The following is a 22,305-nucleotide window of genomic DNA, read 5'->3' as shown; positions in this document are numbered from 1 at the left end:
AATGCGGAAAAGTCAATGAAATTAAGAACGAGAAAAATAATAAAGAAGATAAACAAAGAAGATTTACTTGGTTCGGTCACAATAGATATACATCCACGGGTGGGGGATTCGAGAGCTTCTTCACTGTAATGGAGAAAGAAACAAGAGAATAATACAAGGAGTCCTAAATCTAATGACTCAATAAGGTATGAACTAATTGATCAACTAAAGGGTCCTTTTATAACACAAGGAAACCCTAATAAAACCCTAAGATTGTTCTCCAAGTATACTGAAATAGCCGTCATAGAAAAGATATAATTTTTGGAAATATTTCATAAATTATCTTAGAATAACCTAACTACTGAGCTATAGCTCGGCAGCTAGCTCATGCCTGCCACAAGTCCTCATAGGGCTGAGATATAGCTCACTCGCATAGAGCTATAGCTCGCAGCCTCGTTGCAAATTTCCAGCTTCGTCAGGTTTTGCTAAAACGGTCATAACTTTCTCGTTTCTTATCGGATTGGGCATATGACTTATCGTTGGAAAGTTCTTGAACCAAGCTATCACCTCCAATTTGAATCACCTCAAAATTAGTTGTAGTTTGAGAGATATCTGCGTTCAAAGTCAGCCCTACTAGATTTCGAGTCACAATTTAACAAAAGTAGTGGATGTTACTCTTTCCACATAAATACATAATTCAATTGAGGGCACCTTCTTAATCAGTCTCTCTTGCAATTGTTGCTGAACCGGTACTCTATCTATATCGACTATATGCTCTTCAGGTTTCTTCGTGACTCATGAACATGTGCCTGCATGTGTATAAAAAAAGGTTTAAATTTTGGACAAAAGGTTAGTTGTTGCATTATTATTATGTTAAATGTTTTGACAAATGTTGAATTAAGCGAAGTTCAAGTGAATAATAACTATGAAATCATGCATGCGTATAGTGACATGGACCTTTCGAAAGTAAAGCTACGGAGTACATGTTTTGAATTTTTGCAATAAAATTAAAGTCTCCTTAGCTTGCGCAATTTCTTTGGAAAATAAAAATATCATGATTCATGTGAGTCATAGCAATGTGAATAAAACTGCATAGGGGGTTGCAAAGTTGGTTTTTATTTTACTAACTCTGTTTCATATTATTTTGCAAAGATTAGACATTTATACTCACAGTATATTTTATGTTCAATTGTTGTAAATAATATAAAATGGAGATAATACTACTACCTTCGGTCCAAATTACTCGCAACTTTAGAATATTTTATATCTCACAAATAATACCCCAAAGTTGCGAGTAATTTGGACCGGAGGTAGTATGTTTTATAATTAATTCTATTTAATATCATAGGCGGTTATGATTTATAAGTATGTACAAGGTGAGTGACAGGATAGGGCATTTGATTGAAAGAGCTCCAAAATTTGATATTTTGTTTTATATATTTTTTTCGTGTAACGAGAAAACTTGTTGATCAATGAAGTAAATTTTGTTAATAAAAACGGTGCATATCTGTAAATTAAAAGTCTAGATTCATCGAGTTTATTACACCGGATCATTGTTATGGATAACATTTTTAGTCACACCCTACTTTAATTTGAGTAAAGACTTATAAAAGTGAATTCTAATTTTACTACAAATTTTTCGACGCCTACTCTTGTAGAAACACATGTTCAGATCAATCTCATTAAAAAATAAAAGTATACGCTCAAATGTAAACCTAAATAACCTAATATTGTTTCTCCTTGATTGAGCTCAAGGCCAGGATGAAAATACTTAATTTATTTTAGTTGAAACAAATCTATTATCAAGTTTGCCAACACATATTTTTAACGAGCTATACCCAGTTAATTCCCCATCTAACTAAAATTTGTTTATCTAGGGGTATAATTGTCTTTTTAAGTATCAGTGGAGGGGTATCTGCATCTTTTCATGTATTAGTTGAGGGGTACATGTGTAATTTCCTCACCAAATAGTAAAAGCAAGTTGCAAACAGTAATTGGACAACTCACCAAATGTACTGAATAAATGACCATGCTTTTTCAATATATTTACAAAACTGTCATCAGATTAACAAAAACTCGTTTATCTGGCAGATAAACTTGTATTTGCTCATTTTTAACGATTAATATATCTAATTATCAGCATTGTGAAATTATAAAAAAAAATGGATATTAATAAAATATACTTCCTCTTTTTTTTAGCTGACATATTTCTATTATCACTTTTGCCAACACATGTTTTTAACGATTAATATCTCTAATTATCAATATTGTAAAATTATAAAAAGTGGATATTAATAAAATATACATCGAAACGATTTAAACAAAACTGTATTTTCCAGCGATATAAGCGGAAAATGTTCCACAGTGCAAAATCTACTCGACGATCGTAGTTTTTATGAAGGAAAATTTTATTTGATTCAATGTATTTGTTAACGTCGAATCTATATTGTAGAGTCGTATGACTTTTAATTAATGAAATATTTTTGCTATTCAAAAAGTTCCCAAATAAATATGTTTTATCGTATCTATAAACCACAAAAGCAAGTCAAAGTGTATTGTGTGAATAGTGTAAAAGTCAAACGGTATCAACTAAAAAAAATGGAGGAAGTACATTGAAATGATTCAAACAAGCTAAGATCTCACAAGACTATGTTTTATCGTATCTTTAAATCACAAAAGCGAGTCAAAGCGTGTTGTGTGAATAGTGTAAAAGTCAAACGGTGACAATTAAAAAAACGGAGGAAAAGTAATTAATCAAATCAGGTAGTAACGGACGATGCATGCATGCATGGGAGAATTTATTCCCATAATATTATTGTTGAAGCCAAGGAAGGGTTGACTTGATCTGAGCTTCTTTACTTGGATGATATGCAATCAATCATATTTTATTAAGTACGTATATGTTGAGAACTTAAGACTTGGTTCCCTTCATTATTTATGCATAACGACTACTGTATGTGAAATATTGATTGACTTATTCAATAATAATGTTCACTCGATCACTATAAATTGCTCACTCCTCTACACTCTTACATATCTCAATTCCAAACCCTTTGCCTTTACCTAGCTAGCTTCTTCCTTCATTCTAATTAGTTTTTCTTAGCCATTTGAATTGCCAATTACAATGGCTTTGAAAACTTCCTCTTTGTTCATATGCTTCCTTCTCGTATCCACCAAGGTATTGTTTTCTATAAAACGATCAATACATGAACACTTTATTTATCCCTCTCATGGTGAAGGCTTCTTTATATTTGTTCTTCTTACCTTAAAAAAGTATAAACTTTTACTTTTAGCACTCATAATATAAAAAAAAAAATAAAAAAAAAAATAAAACCCATACACACTACAATCTTTTTGATACATCCATCATATCTTTCTTTGTAGTCTAGACATATACTGTATATAAACCATATCCTAAGGCATATATTATATACAGTATAATAATACATCATACTTATTACATATTACGTAATGAAAGTGATAAAAAAAATAGGGAAATCCAATTAATTGTGCATATGTGGTTATAGTAGAGCAAAACATATATTTGTACTCAAGTGACACATATATAATGTCGTTGCCAATTGGATGTTGGTGTAGTGGTGATTGAGACTACACTTGGTGGGGATGACCAGTGTTCGATCCCTCGCAACAACAATTGGAAGGGGACTGGAACTCAAACACCCACAACTGATCTCCGAATCTGAATTAGCCCAAAGGGTAAACCGGCGCGAATGGAACACAAAAAAAAAATGTTGCTAAATTCAAAAAGTAATATTGTTCACTTAAAACAAAGTGCATTAGTATCTATGTTTAGATTACACAAGTTAATTTTTCTTCTCGTGCTTAAATAACATAAGTGTAGCGTCATAATTTTCTTAGCTTCATTGAATTAGTTCATACATTTTTTTCTAACTAAAATTTACAATTTTTTGCATGTAGCAGGTGTACGCTAATTATCCTCCGCCAGACGGTGGTAACACTTTCTCAGTCGTCTACCCCCCACCAATGGCTCCGACCTCTCCCTTAACTCCCGTCACTCCACCAACTACAAATCTCCCACGACCTCCCGCAACTTCACCAGGGTCCACATGCACTCCACCAATAGCTCCAACCACTCCCCTAACTCCCGTTACTCCACCAATCACTACTCTCCCACCAACTCCACTAACCGTCATTCTTCCACCAACTCCACCATTTGGCCTTCCACCTCCTACAACCCCACCAGTTTCCACTTGTACCCCACCAATACCTTCAACCACCCCCCCACCTACTGGCACTCCCCCGACCACAGCTATCGCTCCATCCACTGCCACTCCCCCAATTTTGACTCCAACTACTCCTCCTACAACATCCCCAACCACTGCAACTCCCTGCTCGAGTCCTGCCACTCCCCCAACCACTACCACTCCCTCAATGCCCACACCAACTCCATCCGTTACCCCAACCATAATTACCACTCCCCCTCCAATGTCTATCCCTCCTATCTCAACTCCATCCATTCCGCCAACTACCGCAACTCCTCCAACCACCGCAACTCCTCCGGCCATTGCCAATCCCCCAATGCCCACTTCTCCTTGCTCAACTCCGGTCACTCCCCCAGCCACCACAACTCCCATTATTCCCCCAACTATCACAAGCCCCCTGCCACAAATTCCCGTCACTCCCCCAACCACCACAATTCCTCCAACTCCCGCTATTCCCCCAACTATCGCATGCCTCCCACCACAAATTCCCGTCACTCCCCCAACCACCACAACTCCTGCTATTCCCCCAACTATCACATGCCCCCCACCACAAATTCCTGTCACTCCCCCAACCACCACAACTCCTCCAACTCCCGTTATTCCCCCAACTATCGTATCCCCACCACCACAAATTCCCATCACTCCCCCAACAATCGCTACTCCCCCAACTTATCCACCACAATCTCCCTTTCCTCCTCCTTCAACTTGCCCACCTACCCCGGAAATTCCTTCTGAACCTTACAATCACGGTATGTTTCCACAACAAAAAATTAAAGTCTTTTCATAGTAATTATGTTGTATTGTGGTGATTATACATTCTCTACAATGTATGTGCAACTTATATTTGTAAAATAATATAGAAATAGCTAGCTAGTATCATTTTTAAAATCACCATATTAACTAAATCCATATAAATTTGGTTTTAAAACATAATTAAATACATTTATCATTTTTGTACACATTTAAAATGTTACTTCGTATATCGTTTAGTGCCATATTAAATTCAAAAATTGATTCTTTCAAAAAAAAAAAATCCAAAGGTTGATAAAAATAAAAAATAAAAATAAAAAACTTTTCTGTTTTATAATATACATTTTGAAATTTTATTAGGAAAAGTGAACATAAAATATGACATTGTTTAGCACTAAAACATCTCATGTTAGAATTTGATTGAGTTTGCATTGCATGTTATAGTTTTACTTAAACTTATATGCCCACTATTAAATGCAACTTATTTGGAAGTTGCTGGATTCAATATTTATAGTGACTATAAACTCAACAATAATCATCACAACTGGATGTAGTTTTTTTTTTGTTTGTATCGATTATTGAGGGCAAACCATAACCAGCAAATACAAAAACACTACCAAATGCTATGGTAACTGTGAATCTTTGTATCGAATTAATAGCCATTGTTGGGAAATTTTTTTGATAGTAAATGCAATCAATACCAGGCCATATAAAAGTTATAATAATTGCTATGTAAAAAGGACGGAAATATTCTTGTAGTGTAAGTTAGTTAAAAACTCTTTAATTGGCAACTTTATTGTTAGCAATGATTCTAATGTAGTCTTAAAACTTTTCACTACCCCGATTTTTTTAAAAATGGACGGTTGAGATCCCTTAATTATTTGTTGGAAAATGCTATACATAGTCCTTAGGGCTACATATAAGCATTAAATTTACACTTGAAAATCGTAAAAAGTTTCACTGATTTACACTGATTACACTGATTTACGCGTGTTTTTGTCAGGAATTCCTAATTTTATACAATTTTCAAGAGTGTATTTAATACTTATATATAGCCCTTAGGGCTACATATAAATATATTTTTATCTTCAAAAATTAATATTTTGGAAATAAAAAAATATATAAAATGATTAAAAAAAAATTTAAAATTAAAAATAATTAAAAATAAATAAAAAATCCAAACAATCTCAGCCATTCATTTTTAAAAAAAAATTATGGTAGTCAAAACTCAAAAGTCATAAGACTACATTAGAATTTTCATTATTGTTAGTGTATTCGACTAACATAAGGTAATTCGGTTATGTTACTTATGTATGTGTGGAATATGTTAGGGTTTTGCCCGACGGAGTGCATGAAGAGGTGTGAAGCCTCCCCCGCTTACGCCGGAAGGACAAGGATGTGTGTGAGGATATGCAGTCAATGTTGTATAGCCAATTCTAAATGTGTTCCAAGTCCTACAGTCACTTGCCCCTCCTGGAACGACATCGTCTACCACGGTGTTACAGTCAAGTGCCCTTAAGTTGAACATAACTTCATCCATTACCGCTTGTTCGTTAGTTGCATGTCCAAAATTATGATGCAATCCGTACTATGTTTGTTAGCAACATAATTAAGCTCTTGAGAACGACTTTAATTTAGGTACTTCCATTTCTAATCCTTAGTATGTCAAAGTAATCTCGATGATCGTATCAATTAGGGTGGTAATATGCACTATACTGTTGTTACTTCCTAGTTAGTAAGTTGTACTAGTCCTTGCTTTAAATTAAACAATAATTTAATGGAATGAAGTGAAGTAGTCTTTTAGATCTTAATTACGCTTATGATATGGTCCAATTCCTATATGTATGCTGTAATTGTTACTTTGTTTACAAGTATTATTACTTTGTTCCTAGTTTTTTTTTTTTTACGAATATTTTGTTCCTACTTGATTATTGTTTAAATTTGAGCTCAATTTCAATACATTGTTTCGTCAAAAAAAAAAAAAATTGTACTATATATATTGGGGTGGGTAAAAATTGGCTGAATTTTAAGATCTATGTTTGTCAAAAAGTATATTGATCTTGTCAAAAAAAAAATAAAATTATTGATGATATATAGCACATTATAATGGTTCAAGAGAATATTCATCATCAGTTTATAGATACATGAGAGACATTAAGAATGTGTCTGTGCTAATGCACGGTATATATAAGAAAAAACACGTGCTAATATCTCTCATGCATCTATAAATGAGAATGTGCATTGTTGACTTGTTGAGTGGTGTTGTTGAAGCTGCCAAAGATATTGGTGTACTGGCCTACTGGGTGTCTATTATATATGAATGAATTTTATCTAATTGACAAGTTTTGAATTTTGACATTATTCACAAATTTTAATAATTTTTACCTATCTTCTCTAATTATCAATACAGAGTATATATTGTTATTATATATTTTACAGTTTGTTATGTAATAAATGTATGAAATGTGCATATAAAAACTGTTTATTTTAATTATTGATATTTATATGGTAATTATTTTTTTTACAGAGTAATTATTTTTAATCGACATTAAATGTGTACAAATACTCCAATAAAAAAACAACAATTGGGGTGATGGCGCAGTTGGCTAGCGCGTAGGTCTCATAGCTTCTGAGTAATCCTGAGGTCGAGAGTTCGAGCCTCTCTCACCCCAATTTTTTAAACAAGGAATTTACCAGTGTAACACCAATTACTAGTAGTTTTAAACTTTCAATTGTTAAGTTTGCATATATATATGCCTCAATCATCCAATTTAGCAACAAAAATTAACAATGGATAGCACGAGTGATCATAGTGTTTGTGTCATTAATTCTTAAAATATGTGTATGACTTCTATTGTACTTAGAGCTTCTATAGCTTCTTTTACCATTTACCAAACACTCAATTATCATATCAAGAGTTACTATTGATATAGCTGTCATTATTGAAGGATTTATGTATTCGTCATGTGCATTACTAGATATATATATATACTACGTATAAAGGGATCAAATTATGGAGATAATTAAGTTCGTATATTTGGGTCATCGTTATATCATAACTAGAGGTACTAACGATTTTTGGGCTAGTAAATAGGCCAAAGCCCAATTAGACAGATCCTATAAGGTCACACAAAGGGCCTAGATCGAGCACGAGAGAACGAGACCCATGACGACCCTCATCCCCTAGTATGACCGATTGCCGACCATATGGAGGAATAAGGAGGGTTTTGGGCTTCGTGACTTAGTCTAATTGTAATAGGAGGATTATAAATATACCTATTTTACGGTACAGCAGCCTGTACCTAGCAAGGTACACACAAAAAACGTGGAAAGAACATGTAGCAGTTTTTTAAAGAGCATAAAATTGTTTTGTAAAGAGCATATAGCTGTTTTGAAAATAACATCCAATTTTTTTATTTTTTTTTATTTTTTTTTTAATATCTAAAGAACATCTGTAATATTAATAAAGAACATGAAAATATTATGTAATGAACATTATTTATGTATATTCACTATAATTAAAAAAAAAAATTCAAAGAACATTTCACAATAAGCAATTAACATTATATCACAAATAAAAGTACATTTTACTGACAATTAAAGAACATGAACATATGATAAGCGGAAGAAGAAGATGAAATTCTAGAGAGATAATGAGAGAAATTATAAGAGGAAATTTATTATTGAAAAATCTAGAGAATAATCTTACAATTACAGAATATATAGTGTAATAATAACAAACTCTAACAACTTTCTGTTAGAGCTAACAAACTAGCCAGTTGTACAAAACTGACGTGGCATAGGGGCTTAACACCCCCCCCCTCAAGAATGACAGGCTAAACTCGAGCCAGTCCATGCTTGAGATGAAGAATTCTGCACAAGATCAATCTTGGAAGTCAGGAATCTATGTTGATCAGTCCCAAGTGGCTTGGTGTTAGAATCCAACTCCTTTTGATGTATTAGATTCCATTTAAGTGCTTTCCTAGAGTTTAGGTTATGTTTTCTTAGCTTGAGATCCCATTATTGTGTTACTGTCAGATCAGTGTTCACTAGGGAATCTCCTTGTATGTCATTTAAAGCTCTTTAGAGGGCGAATGAGTAATGAAATCTTAAAACCTTCTACCAAGTGTTGCCTGGCTTTTATGCTTGTTTGTTGTTAGACCTTTATAGATATTGTGTCTTACTTGCATATTAGCTCCCCTCCAACCCAACTTGATGCGCTAAGGACTCGTGGTTCGGACCCGCTTGTGCCCGCTTTGAGGTATCGGCCGTCACAAGCCCCGACCACCCGCACTCCGTCGCCCAGATAGACGTGAGTGCTCCTGAGATTCTATTGCCCGCTTGTGTTGCTTTGTGCTCACAAGCCCCTCTTCCGCTCAAGGCTAGCGTTCTTGCCGCCAAAAGGTTAGAGCGCGCTGCACGTTTCGGGGTCCAAACTCCCGGACCGTGACAGTTGGTATCAGAGCCGAGGCTCAAACCTCGTCGCAAGCAACCCGTGTAGACACCAAGGAGGGCTACACGAAGATGGAATTCGTAGAAGAAAGGCTCGCTTGGCTCGAGGAGAAGGCGGACAAATGGGCCGAGCTCCAAGTCATTGTACACGAGCAAGCCGAGCAAATTGTGAAATTGATGGCTGACAGAGATGCCCTCCGCGAACAATTGCAATTTGTTCAAGGAAAAGCCGACGAAGCACTTGAGAAATGTGCTACCTTAACGCGCGCTGTGGGCAGAGACGCACTGGGTGTTAGTGCGGCGAAGATAAAGCCGCCCAAACCTCGCGACTACAGTGGCGCTAGAGATGCGAAAGAAGTTGATAACTTCCTCTTCGACATGGAGCAGTACTTCCGAATATGTCAACTAAGTGACGATCAGAAAGTGGATACTGCCATCATGTACTTGTCCGAAGATGCTAAGCTGTGGTGGCGCACCAAGCACGCAGACATCGAAGCAGGAAGGATCAAGATTGATACATGGGCGGAGTTCAAAGAGGAACTCAAAGAACAATTCTACCCCGTCAACACAGCGTTTGTTGCACGGATGAAGTTGCAAGAGTGCCGCCAGAAGGGTTCTCTTCGCAACTATGTTAAGGAATACTCGGCGATAATGTTGGACATCACAGACATGAATGAGAAAGATCAAGTGTTCAACTTTGTCAACGGGTTAAAGGAATGGGCGCAGCGAGAGATTTTGAGGCAAAATATTGATACCCTCGCTGCTGCTATGTGTGCTGCTGAGAGATTGATGGACTACTCAGTCGGGAAGGGTCGTCAATCTGATAAGGATTCAAGTGGGACGTCAACACGCTCTAACAGTCCGTCTCCAAGCTCTCCAAAGGGTACAGAGAACGGCTCACGAGTATCGTCCAACACCATTAATACATATCATAGAAGAAGTGGAGGAGGTGATGCCCAGAGACAAACATCTACCCCCTCCCACAACTCAGGAAACTCGAGAGCCGGCGCATCCTCGGCAAACACAAGGGCAATAAACTGCATACTTTGTCGAGGTCCACACAAATGGTGGGATTGCGAGCATAAAGAAGAACTTGACAAGATCCAAAAGAGATTGCCATCCATGTCCGTTCAGGAGGCCACAAAAGAGACTAGCAGCGATGAGGAGCCCACATATAGGATGGGTTCCATACGACGCCTGAGTGCTATGAGAATGATAGCACCTCAAGAAGAACCAGAAGTCCGATATCTTTCGGCAATGCGAGTGATGGAGCCTGAGAAGAAGGCAACATCGAAGAAACAAGCTCGCACCAGAAACCCAGAGAAGCGGGAGATGAAGCCCATGGAGTTGGCAACATCCCAGATACACACCCGCCAAAACCAGAATCAGTCACAAGGTTCGAAGCAAAGAGCGACGAGCCCAGAGACACCAAAGAGACACCAAAGAAGAACCTCCCAAGAGGGAGGAAAAATAGTGGTTGAGCAAACAACGCAGGGCACGTGCAAGGGATTACAAAGAAAATGGTCACCCAAGAGGCACCAGCCACAACTTGAAGCTCTCCACCACAGTCTCAAGGAAGCAGCTCCCCAACAGATGATGGTGGAAGCAGTTGTCCCCCTTAATTCAACAGATTCCATTCCCAGGAGGAAATTTAGAGATGAAGCTCTCAACAAGATGTTCGAGCCGAGCGACTCCAGAGACAAGCTCCTCGTCAACAAAGAAGATCCAGCTCAAGAGTCAGATAAGATTCCAGAAGATAGCCGCACCAACGGCGCATCCGAAACTTGAGATAGTTTAGGGTTTTCTAATTTTGATTGTAACTTTTGTAAGTCGACGAGGTCGTCGACAGCTTAAGTAGGGGAGGATGTTAGAATCCAACTCCTTTTGATGTATTAGATTCCATTTAAGTGCTTTCCTAGAGTTTAGGTTATGTTTTCTTAGCTTGAGATCCCATTATTGTGTTACTGTCAGATCAGTGTTCACTAGGGAATCTCCTTGTATGTCATTTAAAGCTCTTTAGAGGGCGAATGATTAATGAAATCTTAAAACCTTCTACCAAGTGTTGCCTGGCTTTTATGCTTGTTTGTTGTTAGACCTTTATAGATATTGTGTCTTACTTGCATATTAGCTCCCCTCCAACCCAACTTGATGCGCTAAGGACTCGTGGTTCGGACCCGCTTGTGCCCGCTTTGAGGTATCGGCCGTCACAAGCCCCGACCACCCGCACTCCGTCGCCCAGATAGACGTGAGTGCTCCTGAGATTCTATTGCCCGCTTGTGTTGCTTTGTGCTCACAAGCCCCTCTTCCGCTCAAGGCTAGCGTTCTTGCCGCCAAAAGGTTAGAGCGCGCCGCACGTTTCGGGGTCCAAACTCTCGGACCGTGACACTTGGTCATAATATCTGCTAGCTGCAAAGCAGATTTCACATGTTGTAACCTTATAAATCCAGACTGCACCAAATCTCTGATGTAATGAACATCAATTTTATGATTTTTGCTCCTCATGTGCTTAGTTTTCTCATGAAAACATGGGTTTTCAGCAATATGTTGAGCAGAAACATTGTCACAATGCAGGACAATTGGCAAAGGAACAGAAACATGAAGCTCTGACAGCAAACCTTCCAGCCAAACAACCTCATCACCTGTATGACTCATGCTCCTGTACTCAGCTTCTGTAGAACTTTTAGCAACCATTTTCTGCTTCTTTGTTTTCCAGGAAATAAGAGAATTTCCTAGAAAAATACAATAACCAGTTAAAGATCTAGCTGTATCAGTACATGTACCCCAATCAACATCACTGTAAGCAATCAAGTTCATATCAGAATTTGCTGGATAAAACAGTCCCATATTGATAGAACCCTTGAGATATATGAGGATATGAACAACTGCAGACAAATGTGGAGCTCTAGGCTCACTCAAAAATTGACTTAGTTGCTGAACTGAATAAGAAATATCAGGCCTTGAAAGATTCAAATACAACAACTTCCCAACTAACCTTCTGTAAAACCTCAGGATCAGGATTTAATTCCCCATCATACTTGCTTAACTTCAATCCCTTAGGCATAGGAAAAGTAGCAGGAGTACAATTTTCCATGTTCTGATCTCTGAGAAGATCTAAGATATATTTTCTCTGATTCAACAAAATACCAGAGTCTGATCTAGTCACTTCAACACCCAAAAAATATTTCAAAGCCCCTAGATCTTTGATAGTAAAAGCATTATGCAAATCTGTCTTCAATGCTGCAATAACAGACTCATCATTTCCAGTCACCAACAAATCATCAACATATGCAACCACAACTGTAAAGGAAGAACCAGACTGTAAAATGAACATAGAATAATCTTGTTTGGATTGAGTAAAACCCCATTGAATCAAAAACTTGCTCAACTCTTTATTCCAACACCTAGAAGCTTGCTTAAGTCCATAAATGGACCTGTTTAGCTTACAAACTTGACCTGCAGAAGCCTTAAAATAACCAGGAGGAGGTTGCATATAAACTTCTTCATCAATATACCCATGTAAGAAGGCATTATTAATGTCCAACTGCTGAATATCCCAATTTTTGACAGCAGCCAAAGCAATAACTACTCTGACTGTAGTTAATTTGGCAACTGGACTAAAAGTGTGTTTGTAGTCCTTGCCTTCAATTTGCTTATCACCCCGAGCAACAACCCTAGCTTTACATCTTTCAACCTCACCATTAGGTTTAAATTTGGTTTTATAAACCCACTTGCAACCTATAACTCTCTTTCCTGCAGGAGGATCCACCAAATCCCATGTATTATTAGCTTCTAAAGCCTGGATTTCCTTTTCCATTGCCTCAATCCATTCAGAATGATCCTTAGCTTGTTTATATGAAGATGGTTCATATGCAGCCATAACCAAATACAAGCTATGTAAAGAATCAGGATGAAGAGAAGCTAGAGATGGTTCAGCATATACATTAAAAGATGCTGAAAAATCATAATCAGGATGAGAAACTTGTTTATGAAGAAGTTTGGTCAAAACAAAATCCTTAAATTTGGAAGGAGTTTTGCTATGCCTAAAGGAATGTCTCACAGGTGGTACAATAGTAGGAATCTCAGGATGAGGAGATAAAGAACTAGAGTGTGTAGCCGGATCAGAAATAAAATGATCAGATTCTGAAGTAGAAGGAACAAAATCTGAAATATGAGAAGAAGATTGAGGAGAAGAATTTTGAAAAGAAGAATGAGAAGGAGAAGAAATAGGCAAAGAATCATCAGGAATTGACTGAGAAACCTCAAACAAATCCTGAGACTCATCCAAAGCAGGATTGACTAAAGGCTTTGAAACTGATACAGAAGTAGAAGGAAGAACAGAAGACTGAATTTTGAAAGGAAACTCATGTTCAACAAACAAAACATCTCTGCTAAGCATAACCTTATGAGTTTCTAGGTTATACAACTTATATCCCTTTTGACCAAAAAGATAACCAATGAACACACATCTGACAGATCTTGGAGCAAATTTATCCAAGGTTTTAACAGCAGGATAACACAAGCATCCAATAACCTTGAGCTGAGAATAATCAGGTTGTTTATGAAATAACACCTCATATGGAGTTTTCCAACCCAAAACAGAAGTAGGAACCATGTTGATAAAAAAAGTAGCAGACAACAAACAATCACCCCAAAACTTGTAAGGCAAACCAGCATGCAATCTAATTTTTCTTGCAGTCTCCAAAAGGTGTCTATGCTTCCTCTCTACCCTCCCATTTTGCTGAGGATTACCAAGAATACTTTTTTGATGAATTATTCCTTTGTCAAGAAACAAAGTAGCACAAGCATCTTGTATTATTTCAGTACCATTGTCACTTCTAACAACCTTAACCTTGGCATTAAACTGAGTAAAAACATACTGCAAGAACTGAGAAACCACATAAAACACTTGTGTTTTGAACTTAAGAAGAAAAGTCCAAGTAACCCTAGAATGGTCATCAACAATTGTAAGAAAATAGAATGCACCAGAGAGAGATGGTCTTTTATACTTGCCCCAGAGATCAATATGAATAAGATCAAACACAGCAGCAGCATGAGAAGTAGACAAAGGAAAAGGCATTTTATGGTGTTTCCCTAACACACATGCTTCACAACTAAAATCAATAGTGTTATTCAATTTGCCAAAAGATGGAACTGTTACATGTTTCATACACCCAATAGCTGGATGACCTAGTCTAGCATGGACAATTTCTAAACTAGGAACATGTTTTGAAGCTGTAATAGCATTATTTACAGACTGAGTAGTGCCCTTAGAATTAGACACACATTTATTACAATCTACTTGCTTAGAAAACTTGTATAAACCAGCATGCCTTGAACCAGAAGCCAAAACTCTGTTAGAAGCTAGGTCCTGAAAAGAACAAGAACTATGATCAAAAACAGCAATAAGCTGATTATGATCAAGCAATTTTCCCACAGACAACAAATTATGTCTAAAATCTGGAATATAAAACACATTATCCAGAATAACCTCAGAATTCAGTTTAACAGTTTCAGAATACTCAACATATTTAACAGTTCCATCAGGCAAAGACACTCTAATTGATTTATTTAGCTGTTTTAAAGAAGCAAACAATGCCAAATTAGATGCCATATGATTCGATGCTCCAATATCAATAATCCAGCAATCTCTACTAAAAATATGCATCAAATTATCCACATTAGAGACAGAAATTATACCAGCAAAATTCACAGTGGCATTGAGAGGATTATCATTATGGATTATTCTGCTGAAACATCTTGAGCACCTGATTGTAAATTGCTGACACCATAACTGGATCTGGCTGAGATGAACCAACCACATTCTTGCCAAAATTATCCAGAGAACCTTGAGGAGCAGCACCAAGAATTCTAGCAGTAGTACCACTACTCTCAGCAGAATACACATTACCAGCAAACTTAGATGGATATTTAGGCTTCTCCTTATTCCAAGAATCTGGAAAACCATGTAATCCGAAGCAACTATTAACAACATGCCCTCTCTTCTTGCAATGCTCACAAACAAGATCATGCTTAGGCTTCTTAAAATCTCTTTTATAATTCTGAAACACATGCTTAGGAAAAACCTTAGCAGCATGTAAAGCATTCACCTCAATTGAATCTGCTCGAGTATTATTCAACCTATTTTGATGTTCAACTTGCTGCAAAGCATAATAGGCCTTATGAACATGTGGTAAAGGATCTGATCCTAAGAGATTCACCTTAACTTGGTCATAATCTCGATTCAAACCTGAGAGTAATTGCATTAGCTTATTACGCTAATCATTCTCAAGAATCTTCTTGAACACTCCACAACTACATGATTTCATAGCACCACAAGTGCAATAAGGAAAACCTTCAAGGATCTGTAATTGATCCCAAATTGCCTTCAATTGGCCAAAATACTCAGCAATCGAAGCATTATTTTGCTGAATCGAGGTCAAACTACGATGTAAATAAAAAATTCTTGGTGCAGTTGTATGTCCAAATCGCTCATTCAATTCAAGCCAAAGTTGATGAGACGAATTCACAAACATAAAAGATTCAGCCAATACCTTCTCCATTGAATTTAAGATCCACGACATCACCATATAATCGTTTCGGATCCATTTCTGATAATCTGAAGAATCTGAAGCAGGCATTGGAAGAGTTCCATCAACAAATTGCAACTTATTACGAGCAATCAGCGCCATTTTCACAGTCCTACTCCAATTCAAGAAATTCGATCCAGTCAAAATATGACTTCCAAGATGCATTCCAGGATGATCGCCATTACTAAGATAATAAGGATCATTGAAATTCATAGAGTTCGAAGAATTAGAAATCGAATTAGAAACATCTTCAGAATTCGCAACCATTTTCAGAAAATCAAACTGAAAAATGAATTGCAGAAAAATTTGAGGAAAACTAAAGAAGAAGAGAAGAAATCGAGAAGAAACAGAGAAGAAATCAAGCAAGAAAACAGAGGAAAATCTCATAAATCATCAAATTCTGAAGCTCTGATACCATGATAAGCGGAAGAAGAAGATGAAATTCTAGAGAGAGAATATGAGAGAAATTATAAGAGGAAATTTATTATTGAAAAATCTAGAGAATAATCTTACAATTACAGAATATATAGTGTAATAATAACAAACTCTAACAACTTTCTGTTAGAGCTAACAAACTAGCCAGCTGTACAAAACTGACGTGGCATAGGGGCTTAACAACATATGTTCTTTTCATTTTTTTTTGATATAAATATGTTCTTTTTACTTTAGATATATGTTCTCTACATTTTAATAATATGTTCTTTTCACTACAACGGTATGTTCTTTACATGTGTATAATATGTTCTTTTCGCGAAACGGATGTACGATGCAAGGTACCCACGCTTGTAGGAACCACATACTGCTTAGTCTATTTATAATTGTAATTCAATTATCAGTTTGATCAAACCCTAATTAGTATATATGAGCCCAACCCCTCTCAAACTCCCTCGCTCTCACGTACGGCTTTCTCTTCCTCGGCACCAGTCGTGGTGGTGGTGGTTCGTGATGGTCGGTTAGTCCATTAAAGGTGATGATCGCGGTTTTCCTCTTTCACTTGACCAATCTAGTATTGGTGGACGACTCGTTCGAATCTGGTGGACTAAATAGAGGAGCAACGCTTGGGACTCTATTCTCTCCCTGATTTTCCAGTCAATTAGCTTCGTGGAATTCACGTTTCAAAGGTATAATTTTGTGTCTTGTGTGTTATGCATGCGATCTTGGAATTAGATGCTTTATGAATATGATTAATGTTTTTCTGCTTTATAGTACCTATAAGAGTACTCACACTAGTGAGCAAAAAAAAATTTGCTCATTCTCTCTCTAGCCACTTTCTCTCTCTTGCCAACCATGATCATTTTTTGTGAGCAAATTTTATCCCACTAGTGAGCAAAAAAAAATTGTTCATCAATCTCTCTCCTACTTTTTCACATACCCCACCAACATTTCTCTCTCTTACACATCACCATATTATTATTAATTATGTTTTTGGTTAAATGAAGTTTCAGTGCTACTAATTACAATTATACTATTATTTCACTTAATACAATTATTAAATATTAATTAATAATATTGAATTTTAATCGCTAAACAATTATAAATTATAAATCTCACTAGAAATGGGGGTAAGAATAATATAGAGTGTTTTTGTGATTTTTGAAATTATACCAAAATATGTCAAAATGGATCTCTATTTGTAGAGAAAAAAAAAATTATAACTGTTGATGATTTTTTTTTTAATTATAAATCGACTAAAATAGCCGTTTTAAATTAATTACCGTTTAAAAAGGGTAATATTTGCTGATTAGAGGAAGAAGCTGACAGGGACATTGGAGAGTTGCTGGGCCCCACGTAGTTACTATTCATCCTCAAATTTGCTCATAGGATGAGCAAAATCAGAAATGCTCATGAGCATTTTTCAATATGCTCATTGATGAGGAACTATTTTTAACAAATTTGCTCACCATTTTTGCTCATGAGCAAAAAAATGCTCACTGATGTGAGTGCTCTAAACTCATACGATTATATATCGGCTATTTAATCAACTAATCTTTATTCCGAACATTTACAAGCTACTTCAAAGCTACTATACAATGGTAACATAGCAAATAACCTATAACAATACTGTAAAAAAAATAGTGATACATATAATAATTTATTTTCTTCTAGAAGTGCAAAACTATTCTCTTAATATATAACTACTCGTGATTGAATTAATGTATGTACAGTCCATAATTCTTAAAAATAAAAATAAATAAATAAAAAAAAAAAAAAAAGTGGACAAGTTGATATTCTTATAACTAATATAGTCATTGAGTTCAGGGTTACTATACCGTGTAAAATGGACTATAACCATTAACCAGCTCATATTAGAGAAGTGCGACAAAGTGACAAACCCATTAAAACAAATCATCTTTATTGGTATACTTGTAATTTTTAAAAACTTTAACTTGTAATTCAAGAAATAAAGCTGATTAAATTACACCCTGTGTTCTTCTGGTTGGTTACGCTTTAATAATCAATCTTTCTCTTACATAAAGATTTCAAACGTAATCAACAAATGGAAACAGAATCCAACTCCACAAATATCAGTCAAAACTTGAAACCTTGGAAAGAAGGGTCTCTTTCGTCATAGCCATAGAAGACTTGACGTCTCGACCCAAGCAATTCTCAAATAAGAACAGAAGGAGTAGCTGCTAATCTATATCTATCTATACTTAGTATTTAAAAACGAGTTAAGTATAAATATGAGGTCTAAGTTTTAAAGTTTTTCACCTTTTGGGACCTATGTTTTTTTTTTTCACCATTTGGGACCTCACATGCAAATTCCGGTCAAAATTTAATTGACTTGGGTTAAAAACTTAGTCCCTTAGTTAAAAAAACATAGTCCCCTAAAAAGTTGGTAAAAAAAACTTAGTCCCCTATAGATAATTAGATACTCATAGATGACACTAATTTTACTTTTTTTTTTTTTTTTTTTTTTAATTTAACACCCTCTCTTCTCTTAGTGTTGCTCAAGCGTTCCTTTTTTAGTGTGCTGAAATGTAGTTATAATTATGACGGAATCATGCATACAATTTAAACAAATTACGTATATCATGCCATTTTACACTAATATTATTTTGCTATTCAATTTATATATATTCACAAACTATGCCGCACGAGATCCGATATTACAGAAGCTAAAGCATCCACCAACAACGACTCCGATGACGATGACGAAGATGAAGCTCAAAACCCCCTTAAAATTTGATAGTTGAATCGAAATTGGTGCGATTTGTGGTTGCTGAACGCGTTGTGGACGGTGGTTGGAGAACTTGGAGGTGGTGCTGCAATGGTTGGGTGATTTTGGGAAGGTGAAGGTCGTAGGGGTTGCTGGGAATAGTGAAGATGGCTGCCCAAATGCTGAAGGAGAAATTGCATTAAGTTTTAATTTTTTTAAAGAAATTGCAATAAGGTGACAAATTATTTATGAGAGAATAGTTTTAATTGTATTGATGATCTTGGCTAATATTTATAGCCTACATAAGATAACCTACACAATATAAACTCTATCATATAAACTTCCATAAATCTATCTTAGAATATCACTAAGATATATTATTATTCTAAATATAATATCATAAGATATATATATGGAAAATATATCACAATAATATATTTTCCTATATTCCCAACACCCTCCCGCAATCGTAACGGCAGTAACACGAACGTTATGATTGGAAATTCGCACTTTGTTGAAGTTGATCGAGTTGCACTACTCTGTTGATGTCGCCTTCAATTTTTTTTTATTTAAAAAAAAAGAACTTTTGCTACCACGACCCTTTGCTGGTGTCCATGGTCTTCTGTCACGGCCCTTTGCTGGTGTCCGTGGTCTTTTGTCACGGTCCTTTGCTGGTGTCCGTGGTCTTCTTTGCCACGGCCCTTTGATGGTGTCCGTAATCTTCTTTGCCACGGCCCTTTGCTGGTGTCCGTGATCTTCTTTGCCAGGCCCTTTGCTGGTGTCCGTGTTCTTTTGCAATTTTTTTTTTTAAATAATAAATAATACGCCAAACGTGGCTTTTCTTCATCTCCTTGGAGATGCAATAATGGAGGAAGCACACTCAAACACTACAACCTAACCAAATCACATATGACCATTCATATTGATCACATATCACATGGTTATTCCAAAAAAAAAAAAGATTAAATAAAAAAAATAGAAATTTCAAAGAGCAATACTATTGCATAGCGGAAGCAAATTTATGAATCCCACCGGTGGGTTTAATATTCTAACCCACCGGCAGGGAGAAAATTTGTGTGAACGGTCCTAAGATTTAACCTGCTCTTGATACCATGACATATTATTTATGAGAGAATAGTTTTAATTGTATTGATGATCTTGGCTAATATTTATAGCCTACATAAGATAACCTACACAATATAAACTCTATCATATAAACTTCCATAAATCTATCTTAGAATATCACTAAGATATATTATTATCCTAAATATAATATCATAAGATATATATGGAAAATATATCACAATAATATATTTTCCTATATTCCCAACACAAAGTTAAGGAATCAACATCATTAGAAGATCACCATTGATTTTTTATAAATATTTTTATAAAATTTTATTTTTTAAAATTTTTTTATTAACGATTCAACCGTATTTTTTGGTTTGACAACATTTATGTTGTATTTTTTTTTAAAAAAGGAAGGGATTATGTTTTTTACCCTAAAATGAGTGCTAAGGGACTAAGTTTTTCTCAGGTGAGTTAAATGTGAGTTAACTTGCCGGATTCTTAACTCTAGGTCCCAAAAGGTGAAAAAAAAAACTCAGGTCCCAAAAGGTGAAAAACTTAAAAAACTTAGACCCCAACTTTGTGCTTAACTCATTTAAAAACAAAAACCATCATCCTTATAATGCCACATGTACATTTCATTTTTTTTTCCTCCAATGCCACATGTCACCTCTTTTAATCTTTATTTTTTTTAATCCCTTTTCTCATATGAAAAAAAAAATTAATTCAATACATGTATAATGATTGAAGGCTGTTTGGTTCACTTTCCTCCAGTTTAATTTCTACTACAATTGCATTTAATTTTCACCTCTTCTTAGGGATGTCAGTGGGGCGGGTCAAGTAGGAGACCCGCCCCAATGGGGCGGGGATGGGTCTCGGTTTGGCGGGTGGTGGGGCGGGGATGGGGATAAAAACCATACCCGCCATGGGTGATGGGGCGGGGGTGGATTTTAAGTTGTACCCGCCCCACCTGCCCCACTTCGTACCTGCCCACTTCGTACCCGCCCCATCCCCAACTCATACCCACATCTATATATCTTTTAAAGGAAAATTACATACTTTTATTCTATTTATAAAATAATTACATGAAATACAATATTAATTATAACACAAAAATGTGTATAGAATGTTTTATTTTATACTTCTTATAAATTATGTAAGAATGTCTATTTGAGATACGGATATTAGGTGGATCTTGGGTGGGGATTAGGCGGGTCTTTGGTGGGGATTAGGTGAGAATGGATATCCAAGTGGGGGGGTGGGGCGGAGATGGTTTTGGAGTTGTACCCGGTGGGGCGGGGATGGGGATGAAAATCGGACCCACCGCGGGGATGCGGATGGGGATGAAAATATTAGGTGGGGATGGGGATGGGAAGGCTAACATCCACCCCGCCCCGCCCCATTGACATCCTTACCTCTTCTCCTCTATAAACTATTCATTTGCCAATATAAATATATTAAAAATAATCATATATATTGTATACCTATTAATAAACCGTACATTGCACGGGTCAGAACGCTAGTTATGCTTAAGATAAACTATCAAGTTAGTTGTAGCATAACCTAGTTTAATTTGTAGCCACGTGGATATGAGCCTTTTATTCGGTGCAAGATCGATCGCATCGCATGAAATCCAAGAAAACTGAATTTAATGATTGTATTTAATGCCGCACGCACCCTTAACATGATCCTGTTATGACGGATGAAAGTGGGTTTTATTAACACAAATACACATTACAAGTTAACTAGCTAGATTTAAAGTATGCATTGAGATTTAACAATAATCACTATTTTTGACTATTTCCGTCACTTACGTGAATGGATTCAACTTTCCTTTAGTTTGAATACTTGCTAGAGTGTCACCCGTACCCTCTCACATGCATGTATACAATCTGATATATCTAAGTTAATAAATTAGCTAGTTTAGGAATTAAAATTTATAATTAGCCGTTTTGGTAAATATTTTTGTTAAACTAGCCGTTTTGTTAAAAAATCCTACATTATAGTATTTACAATGTAGTTGAAATGTAAATTAATATACTTCATCACAAAAGATCAAATAGTG

General features: G+C 36.0%; 1 protein-coding gene and 1 non-coding gene across 2 annotated transcripts; one reads left to right on the top strand and one right to left on the bottom strand.

Annotated features, from left to right (window-relative positions):
* Nucleotides 1-3,971: 3,971 nt before the first annotated feature.
* On the bottom strand, nucleotides 3,972-4,862 carry LOC110682569 (PE-PGRS family protein PE_PGRS16-like). The gene has a single exon (XM_021858925.1). It carries the CDS (start codon nucleotides 4,860-4,862, stop codon nucleotides 3,972-3,974), a length of 891 nt encoding a protein of 296 aa, XP_021714617.1.
* A 2,698-nt stretch (nucleotides 4,863-7,560) lies between these two features.
* Nucleotides 7,561-7,645, top strand: TRNAM-CAU. Its single transcript is given in 2 exon segments — nucleotides 7,561-7,598; nucleotides 7,610-7,645. It is a non-coding gene; the product is annotated as a tRNA-Met (tRNA).
* The last annotated feature ends 14,660 nt before the right edge of the window (nucleotides 7,646-22,305 follow it).

Source organism: Chenopodium quinoa, unplaced genomic scaffold (genome assembly GCF_001683475.1).
Source record: "Chenopodium quinoa cultivar QQ74 unplaced genomic scaffold, ASM168347v1, whole genome shotgun sequence".
NCBI classification, from domain to species: domain Eukaryota; kingdom Viridiplantae; phylum Streptophyta; class Magnoliopsida; order Caryophyllales; family Amaranthaceae; genus Chenopodium; species Chenopodium quinoa.
Note: the sequence above shows the minus strand (reverse complement) of the source record. Positions and strands in the feature narration are given on the sequence as shown.